The sequence below is a fragment of the Podarcis liolepis genome, assembly GCF_965112155.1.
Source record: "Podarcis liolepis genome assembly, chromosome: 13".
NCBI classification, from domain to species: Eukaryota; Metazoa; Chordata; class Lepidosauria; order Squamata; family Lacertidae; genus Podarcis; species Podarcis liolepis.
Genome location: NC_139573.1, coordinates 13,021,667 through 13,043,140, shown reverse-complemented (window position 1 = coordinate 13,043,140; position 21,474 = coordinate 13,021,667). Strand labels below are relative to the sequence as shown.

The following is a 21,474-nucleotide window of genomic DNA, read 5'->3' as shown; positions in this document are numbered from 1 at the left end:
TCAATGGGTTTGGTTCCACCTCCTGTGGGTCTCCTTACCTTCTGCCCTACCAGCCCCAGTGGCCAACAGCCTCCGCTGAACTCAAGTTAGATATGCATGTTACGTGCCAAGGTTGCATTCAACTTGGCTGGAAGATGAGAGCAAAAGGTTGAACTGTGTCACCAGCCTTTTAGCAAGAGTGATTCTATCCAGAGTTCTGTCCAGCCTGAAACTGGAGCATTGTAGCATTATTCAGAGACGGGGAAGAGAACTGGATCTTTATTTCTTTCCCACCCTTGTGCTATACAGCACAAGGGGTTAGATTTGGGACTGGCTGCCAGCCCTGAACCTGTCATATAGCCAGGAGGTTCAGGACAGTGAGAAAGGGCAGAAGTATCATGTTTTCTTCCCTTTGCTTCCTGAAGCCTGCCTGTGTAGTTCAAATAGGGGAATTTTTAAAAGCTCATGTTTCCTCCCTTCTCAACCTTAATGCTCGCCTCCAGGATACTAGTGTGGACCCAGAATTGGCCTCCACAGTCACTTACGGACTCATTGTTAAAACCGTGTTTATGGAAGACAATCTTACTCGGCTACGAATGATTGCCAAAGAAGAAGAAGCTATCAGCTGAAGAAGGCAAATCCCTATCCCTGTTGTTTTTAAACCAAAGTGACCATTTCAAAATTTTATAGGCTTGGAAATCACCTGTCTCAGGTTGGGGTTACTCTTCTGTTTTATTACCCCCCCCCAAATTTAATTTTATTTTCATTTTTAAACCAAATGTATATGTTTGCACAGGTATGCAGAAACAAGCACTGCCTTCCTTTTCAATTCCAAAACAGATAGGCACAGGATAACATGAGTTCGATATTAGGCAGGCTGATAGTCTCTAAGGTGGAGCTTTCAGAGCCAGGCTTGCAGCCAAGCAAGATGGATTCAATATCTCTTTTAATTTGCTAAGAAATTTGAACAAATGCAGGGAGGGGGTCTCTGTCAAGTCCCACGGGAAGCATACCTAGGCAGATTGTGACTCGGTCAAGGTATTTCGGTGCAGTCTTTTTCCCTGTTACCCGTAATATTTTGAGTAATGGTGGGGCTCTGAAATTTCAGCACAGGTGGCAGCTGCCAGAACGGGGACTTTAAGAGACTTTCCCAGGGTTTGCTAGAGTCAGCCTTCATTGAAAGAAAGGAGCGCTGCTACTGGTTGCGAAGGCGCTTGCTCCTCCGTGTACCTGAGCCATTGTTCTTTCTTTTGTGACTGTGCTGAGCGGCTGTGTTGGCTTCTGGACTCCTGTTTGGTGGGGTGGTGGAATTCTGGGGCACCTGCGCCCTGGTGGAATGCCTTGTCTTAGCGCCTTGCTTCCCAGCATCCGTGGGTGAGGAGGACAGGGTGTCCCCTTGTTCCCTTGCAAGAGGCGCAAGGGCACTGTGAGGGGAGAGGCTGAGCTTGGAGGCAAGCAAGGAGGAGAAGCTAGATAGCTCCTCATCCTCCTCTTCGTCGTCTTCTTTAGCTCCATATTTAAGGATGTCTTCCACGCTTCCTCCGGGGAGTTCTGGAAGCAGGCCTTTTGCCACGGCGACTCTCTCAAGCAAATCTCCCCCTTCCCCCTTACTTGAGTTCTTTGCGTTACTCTCTGAACTGATGAGCCCCCTGTGGGCTTTAGAAGGGAGCAGATCGCTAGACTCAGCTCTCTGACTGGGCTCATCATTTCCATGGCAGCCTCCACTGCTTCCTCCACCTTGTTGTAGTGGAAACGCTGCTCCCCCTTTCCCAGAACTGGCAGCCGCAGGAGTGTGAGCTCCAGCTGGACTGCAGCTGCCTCCGTCAGCTTCCACTGTGGTGATGTAGCTTGAAGGGTTTGGCGTGGGCTCTGGGTTCTGCTTGTCATCTGGAAGGTTTTCCACCCAAGGCGTGACTTTGCACTGATCTGTGAGTGGCCACTGAGACTTCTGGAATATCTCAGGGCACTTCTGGATACTTGGAGATTGAGGCTCTAGTAACGAGAGGGTGAAATATGGCACATGCTCAGAATCTGTGCCTGTGGGCTGCTCTTCAAGCAACCCTATCCGACTAGAATTGGATAAAGTCAACTTCTGTCTGTTTCCCTGGCTGAGTTCAACATGTGACTTTCTAGTTCCTTCATCTGTTTCCAACACGGGTGAGTCAATGGACTGTTGGCCATCTTGTCTGGTGGAAATTGGTTGTTTTTCTAATGATATATTATCTGCAGGCAACTGTACACTTTTGACTAAGCCATTGTCCTTTACTGATGCCGTTGTCATTTGCTTCCAGTTAGCCTCTGGCTTCTTCTGAGATTTGACCTGTGCTTCTTGGCTATTGAGATTATTCCCATGTCCAGAGGGGCTCAATGCTAGACTGTCTTGTGCTGCTGAGCTTTTCCCACATGGCTTGATGCCTCCTAACTGAGTTACAGTTACATTAGAGGTAGGTTTTGCCCCTCTATAAATGCCTTGGGACTGGAGTTGATTTTTGGCTACTTCTCCTTGACAGCCATTTAGCTTTTCACATTCAGCCTGCAGGAGTTCCTGTTTTATCTGGTTGTCTGGGTGAGATGTCATCTCATTACCTTGACAGTCAAGTTCTCTTCTACTGGAGATGTCCTTTGGCCCCCTATTACTTTGAACTTGGAGTTGACCTCTGGCCTTTTCTGCAGAGTCAACATTTTGTCCCCCATGCCCATTCAAAGTCATCCTAAGAGTCCTTTCTGCTGCTATGCGATCTCCTAATAACATTTTGTTTAGGCCTTGACGATCATGGTCGGTCCCTTTTGGATCATCTTCCTGTATTTTCCAGACAGCATGAGCCTTCTTTAGACATTTGACCTCCCCTCGTTGGATACCATCTTGTTTTTCACATTTGTTGTGGGGTGGTTCTAGATTATTCCAAACCAACTCCATCCCATTATGGAACTGTCCTTTGACAGCAAGGCTGCCTTGCCCTGTAGCATGCTGCTTGACCTTTCCTTCTTGGCCGCCATCTTGCTTTGAATGTTCCAAGGCATGGGGCCTTGCAATACCTTGCTTGGCCTTGTTGTCCCCTTCGGACGTTAAGTTCCCAATAATGCTGGCATTTCCTGTTATACCAGGAGTAGCTTCCAGTGTGGCCCACTGGCTATGAGAAGAGTTTCCATGACTTTGAACCTGGCCTCGTCCCTGTGAGTTCTGGGTTTCCTCTTCAACTGTGCTCTTCAAGGAGAGTAGCAGGTTTGCTTCCTGGGAGTCCTGGGTGCCACATTTGTGAGGAGGAGAACTCTCTGCTTTTGGTGGAAAGCCTCGTTGCTGCGAATTATGTGCCAGTGGGGAACTGGTGGCTGGCATAGGCAATTCTGGCTGATTGCTTCTAATGACTTTGCTGGTCAAAGGCCTCTTCAGGGCATGGCACGATGCATCTTCTCCTTTTCCATTACCACTGACCTCATCCTCTTCCTCAGACTGCGAGGGGGTGGAGTCAGAATGGGATGTAGGGTAGACAGAGGGCTCCCTTTCTTCTTCCGACAGCGCCAGGAGTCTCTTCTCTGTCAGCTGTAGACAGAAAGGAAAAAGGATCAATTCAGAGTAGCTATGGGGAAAGTCTTGCCAGTACTGCCTCTCAGCCCAGCCCTGTAGTGGGATAATTCTGTGCCTCCACAGCCATGTGCAGGTTTGGACCCTTCAAGTGTCCCTATTTTCCAGGGACAGTCCTGGATTTACAGAAGCCATCCTGGTTTCTGATTTGACCCCAGAAGGTCCCACTTTTCCTTACGATGTCCCTATTTTCATTGAAGGCCAATAGAAGACGTATTCCCTTTACAGTGCTGCCTCGCAAGACGAAAATAATCCGTTCCACGAGTCCCTTCGTCTAGCGGTTTTTTCGTCTTGCGAAGCAACCCTATTAGCAGCTTAGCGGATTAGCGCTATTAGCGGTTTAGCGGCTATTAAAGGCTTAGCGGCTAAAAGGCTATTAGCGGCTTAGAAAAAGGGAGGGAAAGCGGGAAAAAATCGGAACACTCGCAAGACGTTTTCATCTTGCGAAGCAAGCCCATAGGGAAATTTGTCTTGCGAAGCAGCTCAAAAACGGAAAACCCTTTCGTCTAGAGGGTTTTCCGTCTTGCGAGGCATTCGTCTTGCAGGGCACCACTGTATAGGGAAGTTTTTAAATGTTTAATTATGATCTAAATATGTTGAAAGCCACCCAAAGTGGCTGGGCCAGTCAGATGAGCACAGTACCATCATCATCATGAGATAGGATGTGCCTATTTTGGAGGGAATCAGTTCTGGTCTGGCCTTTCAAAGGCCATTGCCAATGTCACTTTATGGGCACTGATGTGGCAAAAATAGGATTCCATGCATGATGGGAAATATGCTATGTCCCCATTCAGTGTTATGGTCAGTTTCCAGTTGTATGGGTAGTAACCAATACAAAATGGTTGGGACAGTCTTGACAGTGGTGAAGGGGAGGAGATAGTCCTCCAATTTGCACCATGGCCGCTCTGACCAAACAGCGGCTTTAAAATGGAAACAAGAAAAGAGGCCTCTTTGTCTTTTCCACATGTTTCACATACCTCTCTGCACAAGACTTCCAAACCACAGGCTGCTGTGGCTAGAAGGCACAGTGGCAAAGCTGACATAACCACGGCTGTCGTGGTCTGAACTGGCCACATGAGCAGGCTCAAGCTGCAGCCTTGAAACTCCCCACGTGTCCCGATTCCCACCCCATTCTCATTCCATGCATTACCTGGTTGGGTGTTAAGTTTAGCTCCTCTGCCAATTCTTCCATCAGATCTAGAGGATCCTGGCTTTTCTCTGGAGACAGCAAGTCAGCCATAAACTGTGGATGAATGACAGCTTCAACCTGTCAGAGAGAGGAAGGGGAAGCATCATGGCTTGTAGTATTGAGCCTGGCTGAAAAGGAGCAAAAGTCTGCATGCCCAATCCTCACCCGAGAGATAATGTAATAACTCGTTCATTTAAAATAAAAAATTCCTTCCAGTAGCACCTTAAAGACCAACTAAGTTAGTTCTTGGTATGAGCTTTCGTGTGCATGCACACTTCTTCAGATACACATAACCACGGCTGTCGTGGTCTGAACTTCTGTGTATCTGAAGAAGTGTGCATGCACACGAAAGCTCATACCAAGAACTAACTTAGTTGGTCTTTAAGGTGCTACTGGAAGGAATTTTTTATTTTGACTATGGCAGACCAACACGGCTACCTATCTACTACTCGTTCATTTAAAAATACTGTTAAAGATCTGGGTTAGGGGAGAGATCCCCCTAAAACCTAGGAATGAAGAAATGCTCGGATTTTGATTCATTGGGAAATGGAATAAAACATAAACTGCAGGGCTCTGCCAGACAGGGAATTCCTGGGCTGGCTTATGCAAACCAACCTTGTGAGATGAGATACAGCTAAAGGACCATTAACTTCTTCCCCCCAGGTGTGAACAGACATATTGGGGAGGCTGCCAGGGTAACTCTGGGGGAGGGCAAAGGGTTTTATGGGAAGAAGGGGAGAAAGGGGCTGAGATCGATCTTGGAGAGAGGTTCCCTGAAGGTTCCCTGCACTGCTGCCTATGGAAATATCTATGCAGTAAGATCTGGGCTCCCTCCACACAGACTGGAGGTGTAAATAGGTGAATAAATCATATTTCTTTAGGCACAACAGCCTCCACTGTGTCTTCTATTCTCCAAAAGGACACAGACCCTCTATGTGTGCCTGGGACCCCATGGGCTCTTGCCATCACTCGGCAGAGAGAGGAGTAAGATTGAGGCTTTGGGGAAGTGAGGCTTTGTCAGTAGAGGAGTTTCCAACCTGCCATGGATGGGTAAGACCAAAAAAATGGTGGGTAGAGACCACTGAATTCTAAGAGGGGAAGGGTTAGTGGAGCTAAGGTCAGGTTCAGGTGGTGGAGACATGAAGCAGAGAAAGGAAGTGGCTTAATGAATGGATAAGGAAGACAAACTCAGCATATGGAGTGCTGTGGTCCAAGGCACGGGTGTGGATTGAGACTAGCCTTCCCCAACCTGGTGCCCTCCAGATGTGTAGGACTGCAACGTCCATCAGCCTCCGACAGCATGGCCAATGGTTGGAGATGATAGGAGCTGCAGTCCAAGAATCTCTAGAGGGCAGCAGGCTGGAGGAGGACTACAAATATCTGTTTGTGATAGAGATTAGTAATAAAGGGAGGAGTAAAATACAAAGGTGCATAATTGCTTAGCAACACTCAGTAGTGCATTAAAGCTGGGCTTGTGCTGTTGTAGCTACAAGACACAAAAGTCAAAGTTGGTGCTGGATGCTAACCATGTGTTTGTTGTGTGTTTGGCTGCCACCTTTTTAACATCTAGTAGGATTTACCCTGATGATGATCATATTATGGCCCCCTCCAGGCGTCCTTTCTTATGGTGCATTCATGATAGTTTGTGCCCATGACGGTATCAAGGCACTTATACATGATTCCGCTATCAATGTTGTTTGTACTTACAAAGGTTTCTGGGTGGACATACTCCTTTATCAGTGCATGGCCCTCCTGAAACTTTTTCATTTTACAAATATTCCGGTTTGTTTGTTGTCCTTCTTTCGTTCCGCTACAGTGCAAGTGGTGCCCCTCTAGACAGCAATAATGCAGTAACACTGGGAAAGGATTGCAGAACAACTAATAAATCAGAATGATGTGTGGGCAGTCCTGTATCAATCTGCCATTAATGCACTATTATTGCATTAGTGACTTGTTGCAGAGTATAAATGCAAAAAAACAACAACACAACAGCCTGGAGAGGGGCTGAGAGAAGGGCTGCAAGATTTACATTTGCTCCATTCCCATGAAGCAAACGTCACTGTTGTTTACCTTACAAACAAATTCTTCATCGTCACATAACTGATCAATATACTGCAGCAGGGCAGGATCCGGGAAGGCCCCCTCTTCCTGCTCTTGGAGGTTGTTGCACACCCCTTGTTCTTTCTTCTCGTCCTCTTCCTCCTCCCAACTCGTGTCCAGGCCTTCCATGATCTCAGCATACTGGTGCACCGCCTCGGCAGGGATCTCCCTGGGCGCCCCTGGGGTGGAAGTGCTGGGCGGACGCCGCTGGCGACGCCGAGGCTGGCGGCTCTTGGAAGCTGACTTCTTGGGGATGTAGACTTTGGGGGAAGCAGGGAGATCATGGAGTCAATCCTACATGAGGACACTGGGCTAGGTGAACTCGAATGGCGTGTGCAACTCATTGCTGACCTATCACAGTAGTTCAAAAGGAGTGTAGGCATTTCCTGATGGGTCCAAGTTTAGTCCACTTTTGGAAGGAGATGGGCTGCCATCAGGCCCTGCTTTCCCCACCCACCCTTTTATGCCTTTGGGTTGGCAACTGGGAGAACAGCTAGCACTCTGCCAAGAGGGCCTGCAGCAGCTGATCTCTGCCTAGGTCTGGAATAGGGAGAGGAGATTGTACCCCCAGCACATCCTTACAGGCCTAAAATGGTTGGTGACCCCTGCTCTCGGTATCTTGTTGCTAAGAGGAAGTGCTCAAAAATATGTTGGCAATGCCAGACAGTGTCTCAGAAGGCAAGGCTCATGGGGAGAGGAGCATAAGCAAGAATTTAAGTGGGCTCAGGGCTGCTGCATAGCTCCATCCCATAACTAGGGGAACCGGAATCAATTGCACAGCAAACAGAGTTAAATGTATTTAAATCGGCATATATATATATATATATATATATATATATATATATATATATGCAAATAAAATGTACTGAAATCTGCGTAAAGTCAGGTTTTCTTGTAGCAGAAATTGCAATTTTAAAATAAGCACCACACAGTCTCCCGGGCATAGGGAAGAATTAGCACATGGAGACGGTGTATAAAATGAACCAGGAAGTCAATTCCATGTGGGGTTTTATGATCAAAGGCATACTGGCTGCCTGGGGTGAAAACATGCCAGACAGGGAAGCAACATAGAGTGGCCGGGGAAACCCAGCGGGATGGGCGGGCTATAAATAATTAAATTAATTATCATTATTTTGGGGAGGAAAGAAAAGGAGCTCATTAGCCATTTGCATACCAGTTCCCCATCAGGTCCTCTTCCTATTGGCCTTGGATGCTGATCCATTAGGTCAAAATGGGGCACTGCCCCACCAACCTCTGCCTGCCTTCAGCCAACCCTCACCTGCCTGCCTTCTGACTTACAATCAATCTAGCGGCTGGCTCCAGCTGCCATCTTTCTTCTCCTTAGCCTTAGAGTTGCCCCTTGTAGAATTCAGCAGGGAGGAGGAAGTGGGGAGGAAGACACTAGAATTGGCTGGCTCTGCCTGTCTTTGGTTCTGCCTCCACCTCTGCCTTCTAGTTCCTACTAGTTCCTACTGCTCTACTAGTTCCTTAAAGCCATCCAGAAGATGCTCTACTAGTTCCTTAAAGCCACCCCTGTTGGCCAACAGTTGGTCTGGATGGGTAAGGGTTTTGCTCAAAATGCAGAGGATTGTGGGAGGAAGACACTACCTTGCTGCTGCCCAGACTCAGGGGCAGGGGACGGAGGTGGCTTGTTGGGTTTGGGAGCTGGGGCCTGGAACTGAGAGCAACTGGCCAAGAGCTTCATCTTCTGGATCTGTTGTTCCTCTTCTGCTTCAAACTCCATGAACCTGAGAAAGGGAAGGGCAGAGGAGGGAGGGCGAAGTCAAAATGAAGGGACCCTCTTCACCCTCTAGCCACCCATAAGCCCATATGTGGGTGGGGAACTCTTACTTTTCTGCCATTTCGTAGAAGATCATGCGCTCAAAGTTACTGCTGTGCTCCCATTCTTGCACGGCACGGGGAACCCCATCCTCCAGGGTCATGTCGGGACGCAGGCGTGCCAGTGAGCGGAGGACGGGGCTGCAGGGGCAGGATGATGATGTCACATCAGTGAGAGCAAAGCTTCTAAAATGTGAACAGCAACCCTTGCCTCTATGGTCACACCCACACCAAAAATCTAAAGCACATTTAACACACATGGCTGTGGCATAACCGTCCTCATATAACCGGCATGCTTAAGTCCTTTTCATGAAGGGGTTAAGACCATAGAGTAAGATGTGCTGTCAAGCTTAGCTAGGTCACTCCCCCTCACCTTGGGGAAGAGTTATCAAGCTCAGATCGCATGGCTCAAGCAAGCCATCTTTGTGTTTCTATGCAAATAAATTAGAATCATTCACCACTTTGGAAACTAAGTTTGACAGCCTGTGTTTTCTTACTGCTGTATGGGAAAGCACATGAATCTGACCTTTGAATAAGTAAACTTTTTTAAACTTACCATAGACGTGGTCTCTTTCTATGATAGAGGGGGATGTTGGAAGCAACTTAGAAGGGGATATTTTAAAGCAATATTTCCACACTTTTCTGGTTTTAAATTTCTCCAAACCTGGATCTAGGCATCCAGTGAATTCTTCTTTTTATTTACCATATCTTTTGCTTCCCAGCAATGACTTTCTCCAAAGAATCCTGGTAACTGTAGCTTAACCCTCACAGTACTACAATGCCCCACACCCTTAACAAACTACAGTTCCCTAGTTCCTTTGGGAGAAGCCATGTGCTTTAAATGTGCTTTCACATTTGGGTGTAGTTCATAGCCGTTCACCACCACAACCACCCACAACTTTGGCCATCATGACATTTATGGAGCCTTCTCTAACCCAAATTTAGCTCCTTAACCTCCCTTGACAGTACAGGCAGTATAGCCTAGTGGTTAAAAGAAGACGAGGAGGAGACCTTCAAATAGGTGCCAAGGAGTGTTGTTGTTACACTTGTACATGGGTTTGAATACTTTGGAAAGCACCCTTTCTGCCGCGGAGGAACTTTGAGCAGTTGTAGCAACCCCTGATTGCAATTTGTCAATACTTTTCAGCTTATGAAATGAGCAGAATTAAGTGCTAAAGCTACCTCACCCCACCCCCTGGTTTTAATTGTACCACTTCAGGTTGCGGGTCCTGGATTGCATGTCTACTCTAATTGAAATGTATTTTTCACAGGGGAATGTGCATGCATATTCAAGTGCAGTGTGGTCAGGTGGGGGGTTCCTTCTTGATTCTGCTGATAAACAAGAAAAACTAGCCCTTAGGATGATGGCTGTGTGAGTTGATACCGCACTTCAACAATTTCCCCAAGGTATAAAATGGGAATTGCCATGAGGTCTTGGGTTGGCAAAGTTAGGATTAGTGTTCAGTTTTCAACCAGGGCTTCAGGGTTCATAAAGAGAAACATTCAGAACTCCCAAATCCTTATTTTGCGTGGAGAGTTCTGCCACCAAACTCATTTTGCTCATGACTCAAGGCCTTCCCTCTAACTTCAACCATTCTGTGTTTGTTGGATTCAGTGTCTTTAGAAAACAGTGGGATCCCACATCTCAGTACCAATGCTTTTGCTGTCACAATCAATAGTAACCCAAGGCTGACCAATCCCCCTGTCAATCCTCACAGTTTGTTATCTGCTTACTATCCCCACACTAGGTCACCCTTGTCTCCCAAACCAAATGATCCTTGCCACCAAGACCCTCACATGAAAAAACAGGCGAGAGCTTCGGCATCAGGCGTGGCAGGGAAATGGCGCCTGGCCAAGGCCTTGTAGCGTTGCCAGCGCCGATAATTCTCATAAACCCCCTTGGAGGTACAGGCAAAGGAGGCATCACTGGGAGGGGGCGCTCGGGCAGATGGCATGACCTCTGGCACTCTCTGTTTCCTACCACCTGGCTCCTCGCCAGCTTTGGCCAGCAACACTGTGCGGATGCCGGGGCCTGCTGGCCCATCCCGACGCTGGGTGGCCCAGCCCAGTGGCATCCCTGTCAGGAAGAAAGTCTGGGTCCGGGGTATTTCCTCGGCGCCCCCCATCATAGGGCCTTCTCTTTTTAACTTGATGATCAGCTTGCTCCCCGGGGCATCGGCTGAGGTCACGAGGAGAGCCGTCCCAGGGAAGGCGGGCAGGAGCAGTGAGGGGGCACTGGGTGGGCAGGAAGGTGGGGCAGGGCCCGGGGTGTGGGCCTGAGAGGCCATGGCCCTATGGGAGAAGGAATATGGAGCAAAGAGAGCTGTTCAAAGGAACTGGGGCCCTGTCTGTGTTTGCTCCGCGAAGTCCTGTTGTGGGATCGTTGACGGAAATGAATCGGATACAGGTCCTTCTGGGAAGTTCACAAAGATGCCATTTGGTTTCCAAGAAGATCCATCATTGTTGACTCAACTCTAGGTGCGAAGGTTGAAGGATAACAATTCCAGAACATAGACACCTTGGGGGTTCCAATAAGGGGGAGGAAGTTAAAGTTCTAACCTGCAGGCCTGATCTCTATTCTGCATGCTACGTCTGATTTCATCCTCATACTGTTTCCTGAGTATCCTCATGTGCAAGGGCTGTTAATGGATTCCACAAGGAGCAGGTGTTCCACTCGATCTCAGCATTACCTCCAACGTGGGCTGTCAACCTTTCTATTGGCTCCCGCTCCTGGGTCTTTAACAACAGCAGGATCTGCAGAGATAACAAACAGGTGACAACCTCCATGCTGCAAAACACTTCTCCAACCCAACCTATTATTATAAATAAAAATGTTGTTGTTGTTGCAAAGATTGGGCATGATTTTTCCTGATTATCAATTGCTCATCCTACCTCTGCCTAGAGACATTTGAAAATGAAAAAGTGACAGGGGGAATCTGACCAGCATTGGTCCACACCAAAGATACACACCTCTCCCAACCCACGTCCCCAGAAATGATGCAAGAGGTGCTACCTGCCCAAATCCAGCCCCAATTAAAATAGCAATACAGTAGTTGTTTGTGAGGTGCCTGTTGACTTGTTTTGTGTCTGCTCTGACATCGGGCAGCAGATGCAAGTACAGGGTTATGCCACTTGAGGGCAACAAGCAACAAATCTTGACCAATTTGAAACTGTTTAACTGCCATGGCTTCCCCTGTGGAACTTTGGGAAATAAAAGTTTTGAGAAGGTACTGAGAATCTGAGAATCATAGAACTGGGGAGCTGGAAGAGACCAGAAGAATTCTCTCTCAGGTGTGATGATTTGACAGAAGGTTCACCTGGGCAGTGTGTGTGTGTGTGTTTCTGCTTTTTTTTCTGCAAACCAGGAATTGTATCCAACCAAGTTCTTTCCAGAGCAAACCCTTTGAATTGACCCATAGAGTGGGTGTCACAACTGAAAAGGCTGTCTTCCCGGTTGCCCCAGTAAAAATCTTTGCAGTTTACGACACAACCAGGAGGCCCTCCCCTAATGAGCTTCGTGATCGGGTAGGCTAATGTGGACAAACAGCCTGGTCCAACATTTGGGAGGATTTTCTTAAGTCAATGCTAAAACCTTAAACCTGCTCAGCAGCATATTATTATTGGCCAGTGCAGCTGCTTTAAGACTGGAGTAAAGTCGGTGTTATAGGATGCCCCATTCTTCAACCTAGATGCTGCATCCTGCACTTCTGAATTAGCCTTCAGGGCAGCCTTAGACAGAGCATGTTACCACAGTCCAGCCTTGACATTACCAACACATGAGTCACAATGACAAGGCTATCCTTGTCTAGGCTATCCTTATCTAGGTCTGGAGGCCCTCCTAGACACTGTGACCTCTTGTGCCTCCAGCAATAAAGATGGATGAAAGAGTACTCCCAGACTACACCTTCTCCTTTTGAAGGAGTGCAACCTTGTCCAGTTCTGGAAGATCTTTCCCATTCCCAGACATGTGAACTACCTGCCCATAGGACTTCCATTTTGCTGGGATTCAGTTTCAGGTTATTTACCCTGAACTGCATCCAGGCAACGATGCAAGAATTGCACAGCCACACCTGGCACAGCCACACCTAAGATGTAAAAGAGAAGCCCAGGCAGGTATCACCAGCAAACAGATGCCACCAGGCTCGAAATCCCCAAATGAGAGCTTGATAGGCCTTCTTAAATTACCGCCTCCTGTTTTATCTCCCCTCTTAATTATTTGGTTTAACTATTCTATATGGCTTGGCTCTGAGGCTTATTAGAACCCCATTGACATACAGCCATCCCCACGACTACGCCTATGTCTTGTCCTCTCCTCTGCACGTAAAACTTTGTTTGGCCATCCATGGGCTCCCGCTTATACCCCATGCTTAACATCTGGTTTGAATCAAAGAAACGTAGGGTTGAAAGTGACCACGAGGGTCATCTAGTCCAACGCCCTGTAATGCAGGAATCTGTTGCCCAACATGGGCCCTAAGATCCCAGCACTTCAGAAACTCCTCCTTTGCCCTCTCCTGCTGGGATCCTGTGCCTGCCTCTTGACCACTTAGAATCAGGCTTCTCAGCTTGCCTTTGGGCCCTTCGAGGTGTTTGTTTGTCATGACAGGGAAATGCAGAGGAAAGGTTGGGAACAGCAATTGCTTGAAGCAACGTGATCTAACCTCCTTGCAAACCGATCAGGATGAATGCTCCCAAGGCGCTCCTTGTCTCAGTAGGCCACACCTGTCCTCGCTTAACACCCTCTTTGTGATTTCACCTGGCAGGTATGTGTCCTTGAACTCTGACGATACCTGGAGGGAGGATAGAACAGGGTACAAAAATAAATCTACTTTAAATTTGCAAACCTTACATTTACTATTCTGCACACTTTTGACTTGTGCCCTGACCACTGATGGCATACGGCCCCTGGGAGGCTGCCCACAAGGTAATGTGGCCCTGAGCCTGAAGAAGTCCATGCAGAGCTTGTCTGAGGCCCTGGGCAGGAGTCCCCAGTCAGCTGGGAGGCACAGAGCTTTTTTGGCATGACAGTGTTAAGTCCGGCAGGCCTCTGGCAGGGCCCTCTGGGTACCTGCCCCACCCCTACCCCCCAGGCATGTGTACCCACCTGCCCACCCCCTTCTACAGAGGTACAGGTCAACACATTATTTGTAGAGGTGCTTTTAGTAGAGAAAGATGCAGACTTTCAACAGGGAACTCTGGGTATGTTTAGCTTGGAAAAGAGGAGACTGAGTGGAGAAAGGATAGCTATCTTCAAATATCTAAAGGGTTGGCACTTGGAAGATGGAGCAAGCTTGTTTTCTCCTGCTCTGGAGGGTAGGACTGGAACCAATGGATTCAAATGACAAGGAAGGAACCTCCAACTAAACCTTAGGAGAAAACTTTATGACAGTATGAGCTGTTTCACAGTGCAGCGGTCTCCCTCCAGAGGATGTGGGCTCTCCTTCCCTGGAGGTTTTTAAACAGAGGTTAGATGGCCATCTGCCATGGATGCTTCCACTGAGATTCCTGCATTGCTGGGGGTTGGACTAGATGACCCCGGGAGTCCCTTCCAACTGTACAATATAATTCTAGATTTGAGTCTAGTGTGTGTGGCTAGAGCAGATAGACTACAATTCCCACAATGCATTTAACCAACAATGACTCCTGGAGTGTACTGTATGAGAATCGGAAATTCTGAAGCCGAAAGACTACAACTCCCAGAATGCCCGGTTTCTTTACGAGCTCCTTCATTGGCAGATTAAGGCATCCTGCTGGAGAGGAAGTGGGTGGGGCTAATGCGCACGTGGGTTGTATGGACGCGCGTGTGTATCGGGAGAAGCTCTTTTAATCCGTCTGCAGGTATAGTGCTAACGCTTTCATAACCCGCAGCAATGTTTCTGCAGTACTACCTCGATGAGCAAGGAAATAGGGTCTACACTCTCAAGGTAAGGATTTTACTTTAATGGCGTTTTGTCTCTCCGCCCCCCCAAATTCTTAGTCCCTTTCTTCTTCCTGATGCCCCCCAAATCCAGATGCTATGTATATCAATTCTTGTTATGCTCCATCTAATACTAATACACTAATAATTTGATTATTTATACCCCACCCATATGGCTGGGTTGCCCTAGCCACCCATGTCTAACTGCAATTCATCTTCTTTCCCTATTGTTTCTTTTAAAGATCGTCATTGGTTTAAATGTGGAATTATCTGTGCAAAATCTGCATGCTACTTTGATACTCAGGTCATAATTTAACATTGTAGTAATTGCATGGCTTTCGTTTGTGTATTCCCCCCCCCCAAGTTAATTAAATACTTGTTTTTGGTCCTCGTGATTGGATTGGGGAGGGGTGTAGGAGGAAAAAGATTGTACAGTACAGGTCTAAGTGGTCTGTTGAAATCTTAAGAAAAGAGACATGTGTGAGTTCTCGCGATCATGAAAAATTGTATTTTTATTAACTTGTTTGTTTCTTAGAATATGAGCACGTGGGTAGGGAATGCCTTGTTTTGATTTCATGAAAGGCACTCTAGGAGTGTTGCAAGGCTCAGATTGGGAAGAGGAGAAGCATGTATGTCCTTTTCAGTACCTTGGAAGAAAGGTTGGACGTGAAGAAAATAAAAGTGTTTTTAAGATGGAATGTGTAGCTTTTAGGGCTGGTTTGGTCTTGCTAGGATTGTAGTTGCTCACATATAGACTGCCAATATTAACATACACATTTAAGCCAAGATTGGTGGGATATTGTTGTTGTTCTTAATGTCAGCTAACAATGTTTACACACACACACACATATATATATAAAATATTTAAAACCAAGATTTTGTATGCTCACAAATTGCTGTGCCTTCTCTTCCCTGCTTTGCAGAAGGTGGATCCCACTGGTCAGCCAACGTGTTCAGCCCATCCTGCCCGCTTTTCTCCAGATGACAAATATTCCCGACACAGGATCACCATCAAGAAACGCTTTGGAGTCTTGATGACCCAGCAGCCTCGGCTCGTTGTGTAAACTGCTTGCCAGCCGTTCTGGTAGGGACCTCTGCAGCCCATGGAGATGAGACAAGCTTCCAGCTCCAAAGCAGCCTCGAAGAAGATGTCGACACAGAAAACAAAAGTACCAGATCTGCATTTCTTCATTCCACTTTATCACTCGGACTTCTAGAGAGCCACTAATGATGTGCGAGGAAACTCCTGCAATCTTCAAATGAGCTTGAATTCCTTCAGTTGCACCTGCTTGCCCCCTTGATTCTGGAAATAAAGCAAATGAAATATTTCATTTTATTCCTTTAACGTAAGAATGCTGGTGGTGTTGTCTGAGTAGGAAACCTGGAATGATTTGGTTCTAGCAAAGCATCTGATATTGGGGGGGGGGGCATGCTGTGTAGTGAATCACAAAGCAGAGGGGGCTTCTCATCTGAAAAGGGAAGAAGCACTTGTATATCTCAGAAGTGGGGAAACTAGTGCTCCAAGTGTCCCAAGAGGAGTACTCATGTTCAAGGTCTCTCCTAGGAAGGCATTCCACTCCTCTTTCTGTTCCCTCTTCCCCTTTTCCAATCTCCTTTCTATAGCCAGTGCTCCTCATTGGGCTCTTTTGGAGAAGATTCCCCACCCCCTTAGTTTGTTTAAAACAAAATGTGCTTCTGCAAACATCTGGGTGCTCTGAACCATGCCAATAGCTCTGTCTTGTTTCTCATTAACATTGCTTTGATTACAGTCCTGGCAACACTCACTAGCTGAGTTTGCTTGGAGAAGGAGCAAACTGATACTGCCTCACAAACAATTCAGATCCATCACACAAGTTCAGTATAGGATATTAGAGCAGGGGTGCCCCCAAACTTTTTTCAAAGAGGGCCAGAACATACATGTGTGGGCTGACCAAAGTTGTTGAGCTTTTTTTAGGAGTGAAGTTGTTGTTTTACAATTTTACTACCCCACAGTTTTTGAGCTTTCTAGGATTGGAGTTGCTGGGCTTTTTCTTAGGATTTTACCCCAGGACATATACTGCCTCAGGGGCTGGATTAAATCAGATTAGGCCCCCAAAACAGACTTTGGACATGCCTGCATTAGGGCAATATTTGCCAACCTGGCACCATCCAGATGTTTTTGGCCTGCAGCTCCAATATGCTACCTGAGGCTGATGGGAGTTGTAGTCCAAAATACCCTCAGGGTGTTAGGTTGGTGATGGATGTACAAGATGTGTGCATGACAGACTTTTTTTGCCTCCACAAATGAAGTCAGAAGAAATGAAGCACGCAACCCCAGAACAAGATGGATGGGTTTTTGTGTGTGTGTTCTCTCACGCCTTCTGTTCCTTAGTCTCCTTTTCTTTTGGTAGTGCTTTTAAGCAAGTTGTTGCTCTCCACTTCCCTCTGGGAAACAGTATGTAACCGATACTGATTAGCATTGGTATTCTGTGGAGGAAAGCGATGGCTCAAATTTGAAAGATCAGATACAAGCTTATTTGCCTGAGAGAGAAGAAAGACAACATCAATTCCTACAGATTGGCAATACCAGCCTCTTTACTGAGTGGTTTGCATGGCTGGCAACATAACTGGGCCTAATAGCTCTCAACAACCTATGTCTGTCAAGGGCCTAAGCCCAGTTTGCTGTCTGCCTGGGATTGCAAATAGGTTATGAATCACCTGGCAGGTCACTTACATAGCTGCTAGGCAACATTGGGTTACAGGCTGGCTGTAAGCTATTGTGTTTCATTTATCAGTCACAGTGGGGAATCCAGCAAGAAGATTCAGTCTCCTAGCTCCCTGTGTACCATTAGACACTGCCTTCGGAGGATAGGAATTCTTGCTGAACAAAAAAGTCTTAGGAAAGGAACATTTGCAGAAAGGGAATTGTTAGGGTCAGAGCATCTGGTCAAGGATGTCTCAGATGGCATCATTTTAATCAGGAGGTCTCAGAACCGCTTGCCTATAGTGATTGTGATGACTGGGTTAGTTCCTAAGACAGCAGGCTTCAACTTTTCCAGACCCACGCTCACCTTTAATCCAATCATGCATTTTGGGACCCATTTCTTATTTTTTTACCACCTATTTCTATGGCTGCTGCTGTAACCAATCTTCAGTCTGGCAACGATACAGTAGTGGGTGTTTATTCACCAGTTGAAGTCTAATGATGTAAATTAAACAAGAATTGGCTGCTTATTAGCAACCAGGCTAAATTCATGGTGCTGGTATCCAAAGCCCAAACAGCTTCAGACCACGGTGTTTAAAATAATAATCTTAATCATTTTTCCCTTTTTTGCATTTACTCTCATTGATTGCTTGGGGGGGAAACCCTATTTTATTTTCTGATTTTACAGCATTCAACAATGAATATAAATCTACACAAATAAAATTTTCTGCAACTTCCCTTCCTCCCCTTATGCAGATTTTTATTTTTCTGTCATTTTCTTACTGTATATCTAAATAACCTTTTTACAAATTTATCCTTTATAATTCCTTTAAATTTCTTACTGCTTGTGTTTATATTAATCGGGCTAATGTTTTTAGTTGTTTACAAGTTGTTTTCATATATTCAATAAATCCCCCCCCCCCCATTTCTGTTACAAAAAGTATTACTAGATCTCTTAATCTTCCGGCAAGTTTCGCCATCTTTGCATATTCCATCCATTTTAATTGCCAATCATCTCTTTCGGCGGCCAGTTCCTCTTTCCAATTTTGGGCATATATCATTGGGCAACCGTGGTTGCATACAAAAATAGATTTTTTCTGGTCTTTTGGCACCTCTTCTCCAAGTATACTAAGAAGAAACGCTGCTGGTTTTTTAACAGATTATTTTCAACATTCCACCCCCCCCCCATTCATTATGGATTGTTTCCCATAAGACTTTCGCAATCTTACAGGACCACCACATATGAAAAAAGGTACCTTATTTTTCTCTACAATATTCTTATACCTTATATACCCAACTGATTGCTGCACTCTGCAGGAGACAGCTTCCTGCAAATAGCATCCAGGGGTTCGTTCAATATGATGTAGGAATAGGGCCTTTAGTGGAGGAACCTACTCCTTGGAATTACCTCCTGTTAAATATTAAACTGGCACCATCTTATTGTTGATTTAGCATTACTGAAGACTACCTGAGGGATAACTCAATTGGTAGAGCATGAGACTTATTAATCTCAGGATTGTAGGTTCGAGACTCACGTTGCGTGAAAGATTCAAACTACAAGAATGGATCCAATGGATCCAAACTACAAGAAAGAAGATTCCACCTAAACATTAGGAAGAACTTCCTGACAGTAAGAGCTGTTTGACCATGGAATTTGCTGCCAAGGAGTGTGGTGGAGTCTCCTTTGGAGGTCTTTAAGCAGAGGCTTGACAACCATATGTCAGGAGTGCTCTGATGGTGTTTCCTGCTTGGCAGGGAGTTGGACTAGATTATCCTCGTGGTCCCTTCCAACTCTCTTGATTCTATGGTTCCTCTTTGAAGAAGCCTTTTAAGTAGATTGATTTATAAAAACATTTACATATACTGTTCATTTAAAAGATCAGGGTAGTTTACAACAATCCTTTACATAAAACCATACAATTAAAAAATAATATCAACTAACTCTTGCAGAAGGATATTTTATTGTCAGCATAAGCTTGGTGGCAGTCTGTAGACTTCTACCAGTATGCAGCTATATGGGTTGGTGGTTCAACCCATATAGCCTGGGTCAGGTTTCCTGCATTGCATCCCTTCCAACTCTATGATTTTTAGATGTTTTCATTGCACTGATATGTTTGCTGCCCTGGGTTCCTTTTGGAAGGAAGGGTGGGATGTAAATTTAATAATAAGTAATATTACCTGAGAGTGGGATGCTGGAAAAAATATTCTATGAGTAATTTTGATGAGCTCCTCTCCCTCGTTGCTTGCTATGTGTCTTGGACATAGCTTGGGGGAATTTGTGGTCCTCCAAATGTTAGGCTCATTTTTCTTCACCTCCAGCCAGCATAGCCAATAGTCAGGAATGACTGGAGTTGCAGTCTACCATCCTCTGTATGGGCACAGATTAGCCACTCCTGGTTTACATACAAATACACAGTGTTCCTTTCTCATCACCGTCCTTTCAGCCATGCTAGCCCTTTTGGTCAGGGTTTTGTGGTTTTGTCCTAAGAAAAATGGAGTAGTGCCTTTTTCTTAATCCCAATGTACCTTAATTTGTAATGTGACATAATTCAAGTGACCTATAGAAGCTGCCAAATGTTGAACACCAACGGTGCTTTGGTAGGGCAAGTCTTGGCAGCTGCCAATTTGGGGTGTCATGAAAGGGCAGAAAATTGCTTATTATTACTGCATTTTTTTGCGGGAAGGGAAGGGGTACTTATGCGATTTTCTGTGCCAGGTGCCAAAATAACTTCACTTGTCTTATTATGCATTTTAACATTGGGAACACCATTTGCTACAAAGCCTCAGGAAGAAAACCACCTAGGCTTAGGCCCTGTGCTTTGGGGAGACTGTTAGCCACATGTTCCTGCTGAGACACATTTTCTGCTCCTAGTTAGCAAACATGTAAGCAGGAATTCAGAGGGGGAATATTAAGATTTCTCCCTCATTATAAATTTTATGCTCTGCCATTGTGTTACCTCACTCCATTTCCCGTCTCAAAGCCTAGATGTTTACAGCTGGTCAGAGCCCAAGGGCAGCTCTTTTAAATGCCTCTTGCTCACTCACATCCTGCCACTGAAACCACAGCAGAAGTAGGGGAAACCAATCAAAAAGCTGTAAATGGAAAGCCTTCTGTTGTTTGTTCTCAAAAAGCAGAAGGGCTGAATGGAGGCTGTGCATATCGAGTTAACAATTTCCAGATCAGCCCCCAGCCTCGCAGTTCTCTTGTGCTGTTCAGGCTGATTCAGCCATTTTGCTGGCAAGGGTGTGTAAATGGAAATAATTTTGTGACCTCAAGCATGCATAGCGCGAGCTTGGGATGTGCAAGAAGCAGAATGCACATGACTGACTTTGCTGCAGGGTGGGAACCACCGTTGTCAGGAATATTCCTTAGGCTCATGTGACCATGTCCAAAACGCAGAATCCCTCTCCATGTTTCCCCTAACACCCAGTTAGGGTTATACTCCGAGCCAATGTGGTGCAGTGGTTCGGGGAGCATAGGACTCCACTGGGCAGGACCCAGGCTCAAATCCCCAGCCAGTCTTAATGCCCACAAAGTAAGTTTGGACCACTCTCAGCCTAACCCAGCTCACAGAGTAGTTGTGAGGATAAAATGGAGGGGAGAACTGTGCTGCTTTGTGCTCCTTGGAGAAAAGGTAGTATAAATGAGCATTAAAAATAACTCAAATAGTCAGTTTGTTATTTAAGAGGTTTCAGGGCTTGAGCTGCATCACTGACATAAAAGCCCTGCTCTGTGTCTATTCCAGATACATTTTTTATACAAGTTGTGGTCATTCTGTGTTCAGAAGAACTTTTTACTTTGATATCTAATACCATTTCATGCAGGGGTTCCTGGTCCCCATGTGTGTGTCATAGAATCATAGAGTTGGAAGAGACCACAAGGGCCATCGAGTCCAACCCCCTGCCAAGCAGGAAACACCATCAGAGCACTCCTGACATATGGTTGTCAAGCCTCTGCTTAAAGACCTCCAAAGTAGGAGACTCCACCACACTCCTGGGCAGCAGATTCCACTGCTGAACAGCTCTTACTGTCAGGAAGTTCTTCCTAATGTTTAGGTGGAATCTTCTTTCTTGTAGTTTGGATCCTTTGCTCCGTGTCCGCTTCTCTGGAGCAGCAGAAAACAACCTTTCTCCCTCCTCTATGTGACATCCTTTTATATATTTGAACATAGCTATCATATCACCCC

At 46.1% G+C, this 21,474-nt stretch overlaps 2 protein-coding genes across 6 annotated transcripts; one reads left to right on the top strand and one right to left on the bottom strand.

Annotated features, from left to right (window-relative positions):
* Window positions 1–908: 908 nt before the first annotated feature.
* NUTM1 (NUT midline carcinoma family member 1) lies at window positions 909–15,629 on the bottom strand. 5 transcript variants are annotated; one of them, XM_083471092.1, is made up of 8 exons: window positions 15,495–15,629; window positions 13,349–13,477; window positions 11,250–11,444; window positions 8,703–8,831; window positions 8,460–8,599; window positions 6,822–7,111; window positions 4,713–4,829; window positions 909–3,520 (listed from the first exon to the last, which is right to left on the bottom strand). In XM_083471092.1, the coding sequence occupies exons 3-8, from the start codon at window positions 11,318–11,320 to the stop codon at window positions 1,175–1,177; spliced, it is 3,093 nt and encodes a 1,030-aa protein (XP_083327218.1). In that variant the 5' UTR covers window positions 11,321–11,444; window positions 13,349–13,477; window positions 15,495–15,629; the 3' UTR covers window positions 909–1,174. The 5 variants fall into 5 exon arrangements, with proteins under 5 accessions (XP_083327218.1, XP_083327219.1, XP_083327220.1 ...); XM_083471093.1 differs by lacking the exons at window positions 13,349–13,477; window positions 15,495–15,629 and adding an exon at window positions 12,104–12,417; XM_083471094.1 differs by lacking the exons at window positions 13,349–13,477; window positions 15,495–15,629 and adding an exon at window positions 12,283–12,305.
* NOP10 (NOP10 ribonucleoprotein) lies at window positions 14,450–15,949 on the top strand. The gene is made up of 2 exons (XM_083471284.1): window positions 14,450–14,611; window positions 15,528–15,949. Exons 1-2 carry the CDS (start codon window positions 14,558–14,560, stop codon window positions 15,666–15,668), a joined length of 195 nt encoding a protein of 64 aa, XP_083327410.1. The 5' UTR covers window positions 14,450–14,557; the 3' UTR covers window positions 15,669–15,949.
* The last annotated feature ends 5,525 nt before the right edge of the window (window positions 15,950–21,474 follow it).

What these genes read in the sequence shown, in the direction of transcription:
- NUTM1 (XM_083471091.1), bottom strand. Translation starts at nt 10,978, where the DNA reads ATGGCCTCTCAGGCCCACACCCCGGGCCCTGCCCCACCTTCCTGCCCA. An exon ending in TGAGTCTGGGCAGCAGCAAG is followed by an intron (nt 7,112 to 8,459) that starts GTAGTGTCTTCC and finishes CTTCCCCCAAAG; the next exon opens with TCTACATCCCCAAGAAGTCA. An exon ending in ATGAAGAATTTGTTTGTAAG is followed by an intron (nt 4,830 to 6,821) that starts GTAAACAACAGT and finishes TCTCTCTGACAG; the next exon opens with GTTGAAGCTGTCATTCATCC.
- NOP10 (XM_083471284.1), top strand. Translation starts at nt 14,558, where the DNA reads ATGTTTCTGCAGTACTACCTCGATGAGCAAGGAAATAGGGTCTACACT. An exon ending in ATAGGGTCTACACTCTCAAG is followed by an intron (nt 14,612 to 15,527) that starts GTAAGGATTTTA and finishes CCTGCTTTGCAG; the next exon opens with AAGGTGGATCCCACTGGTCA.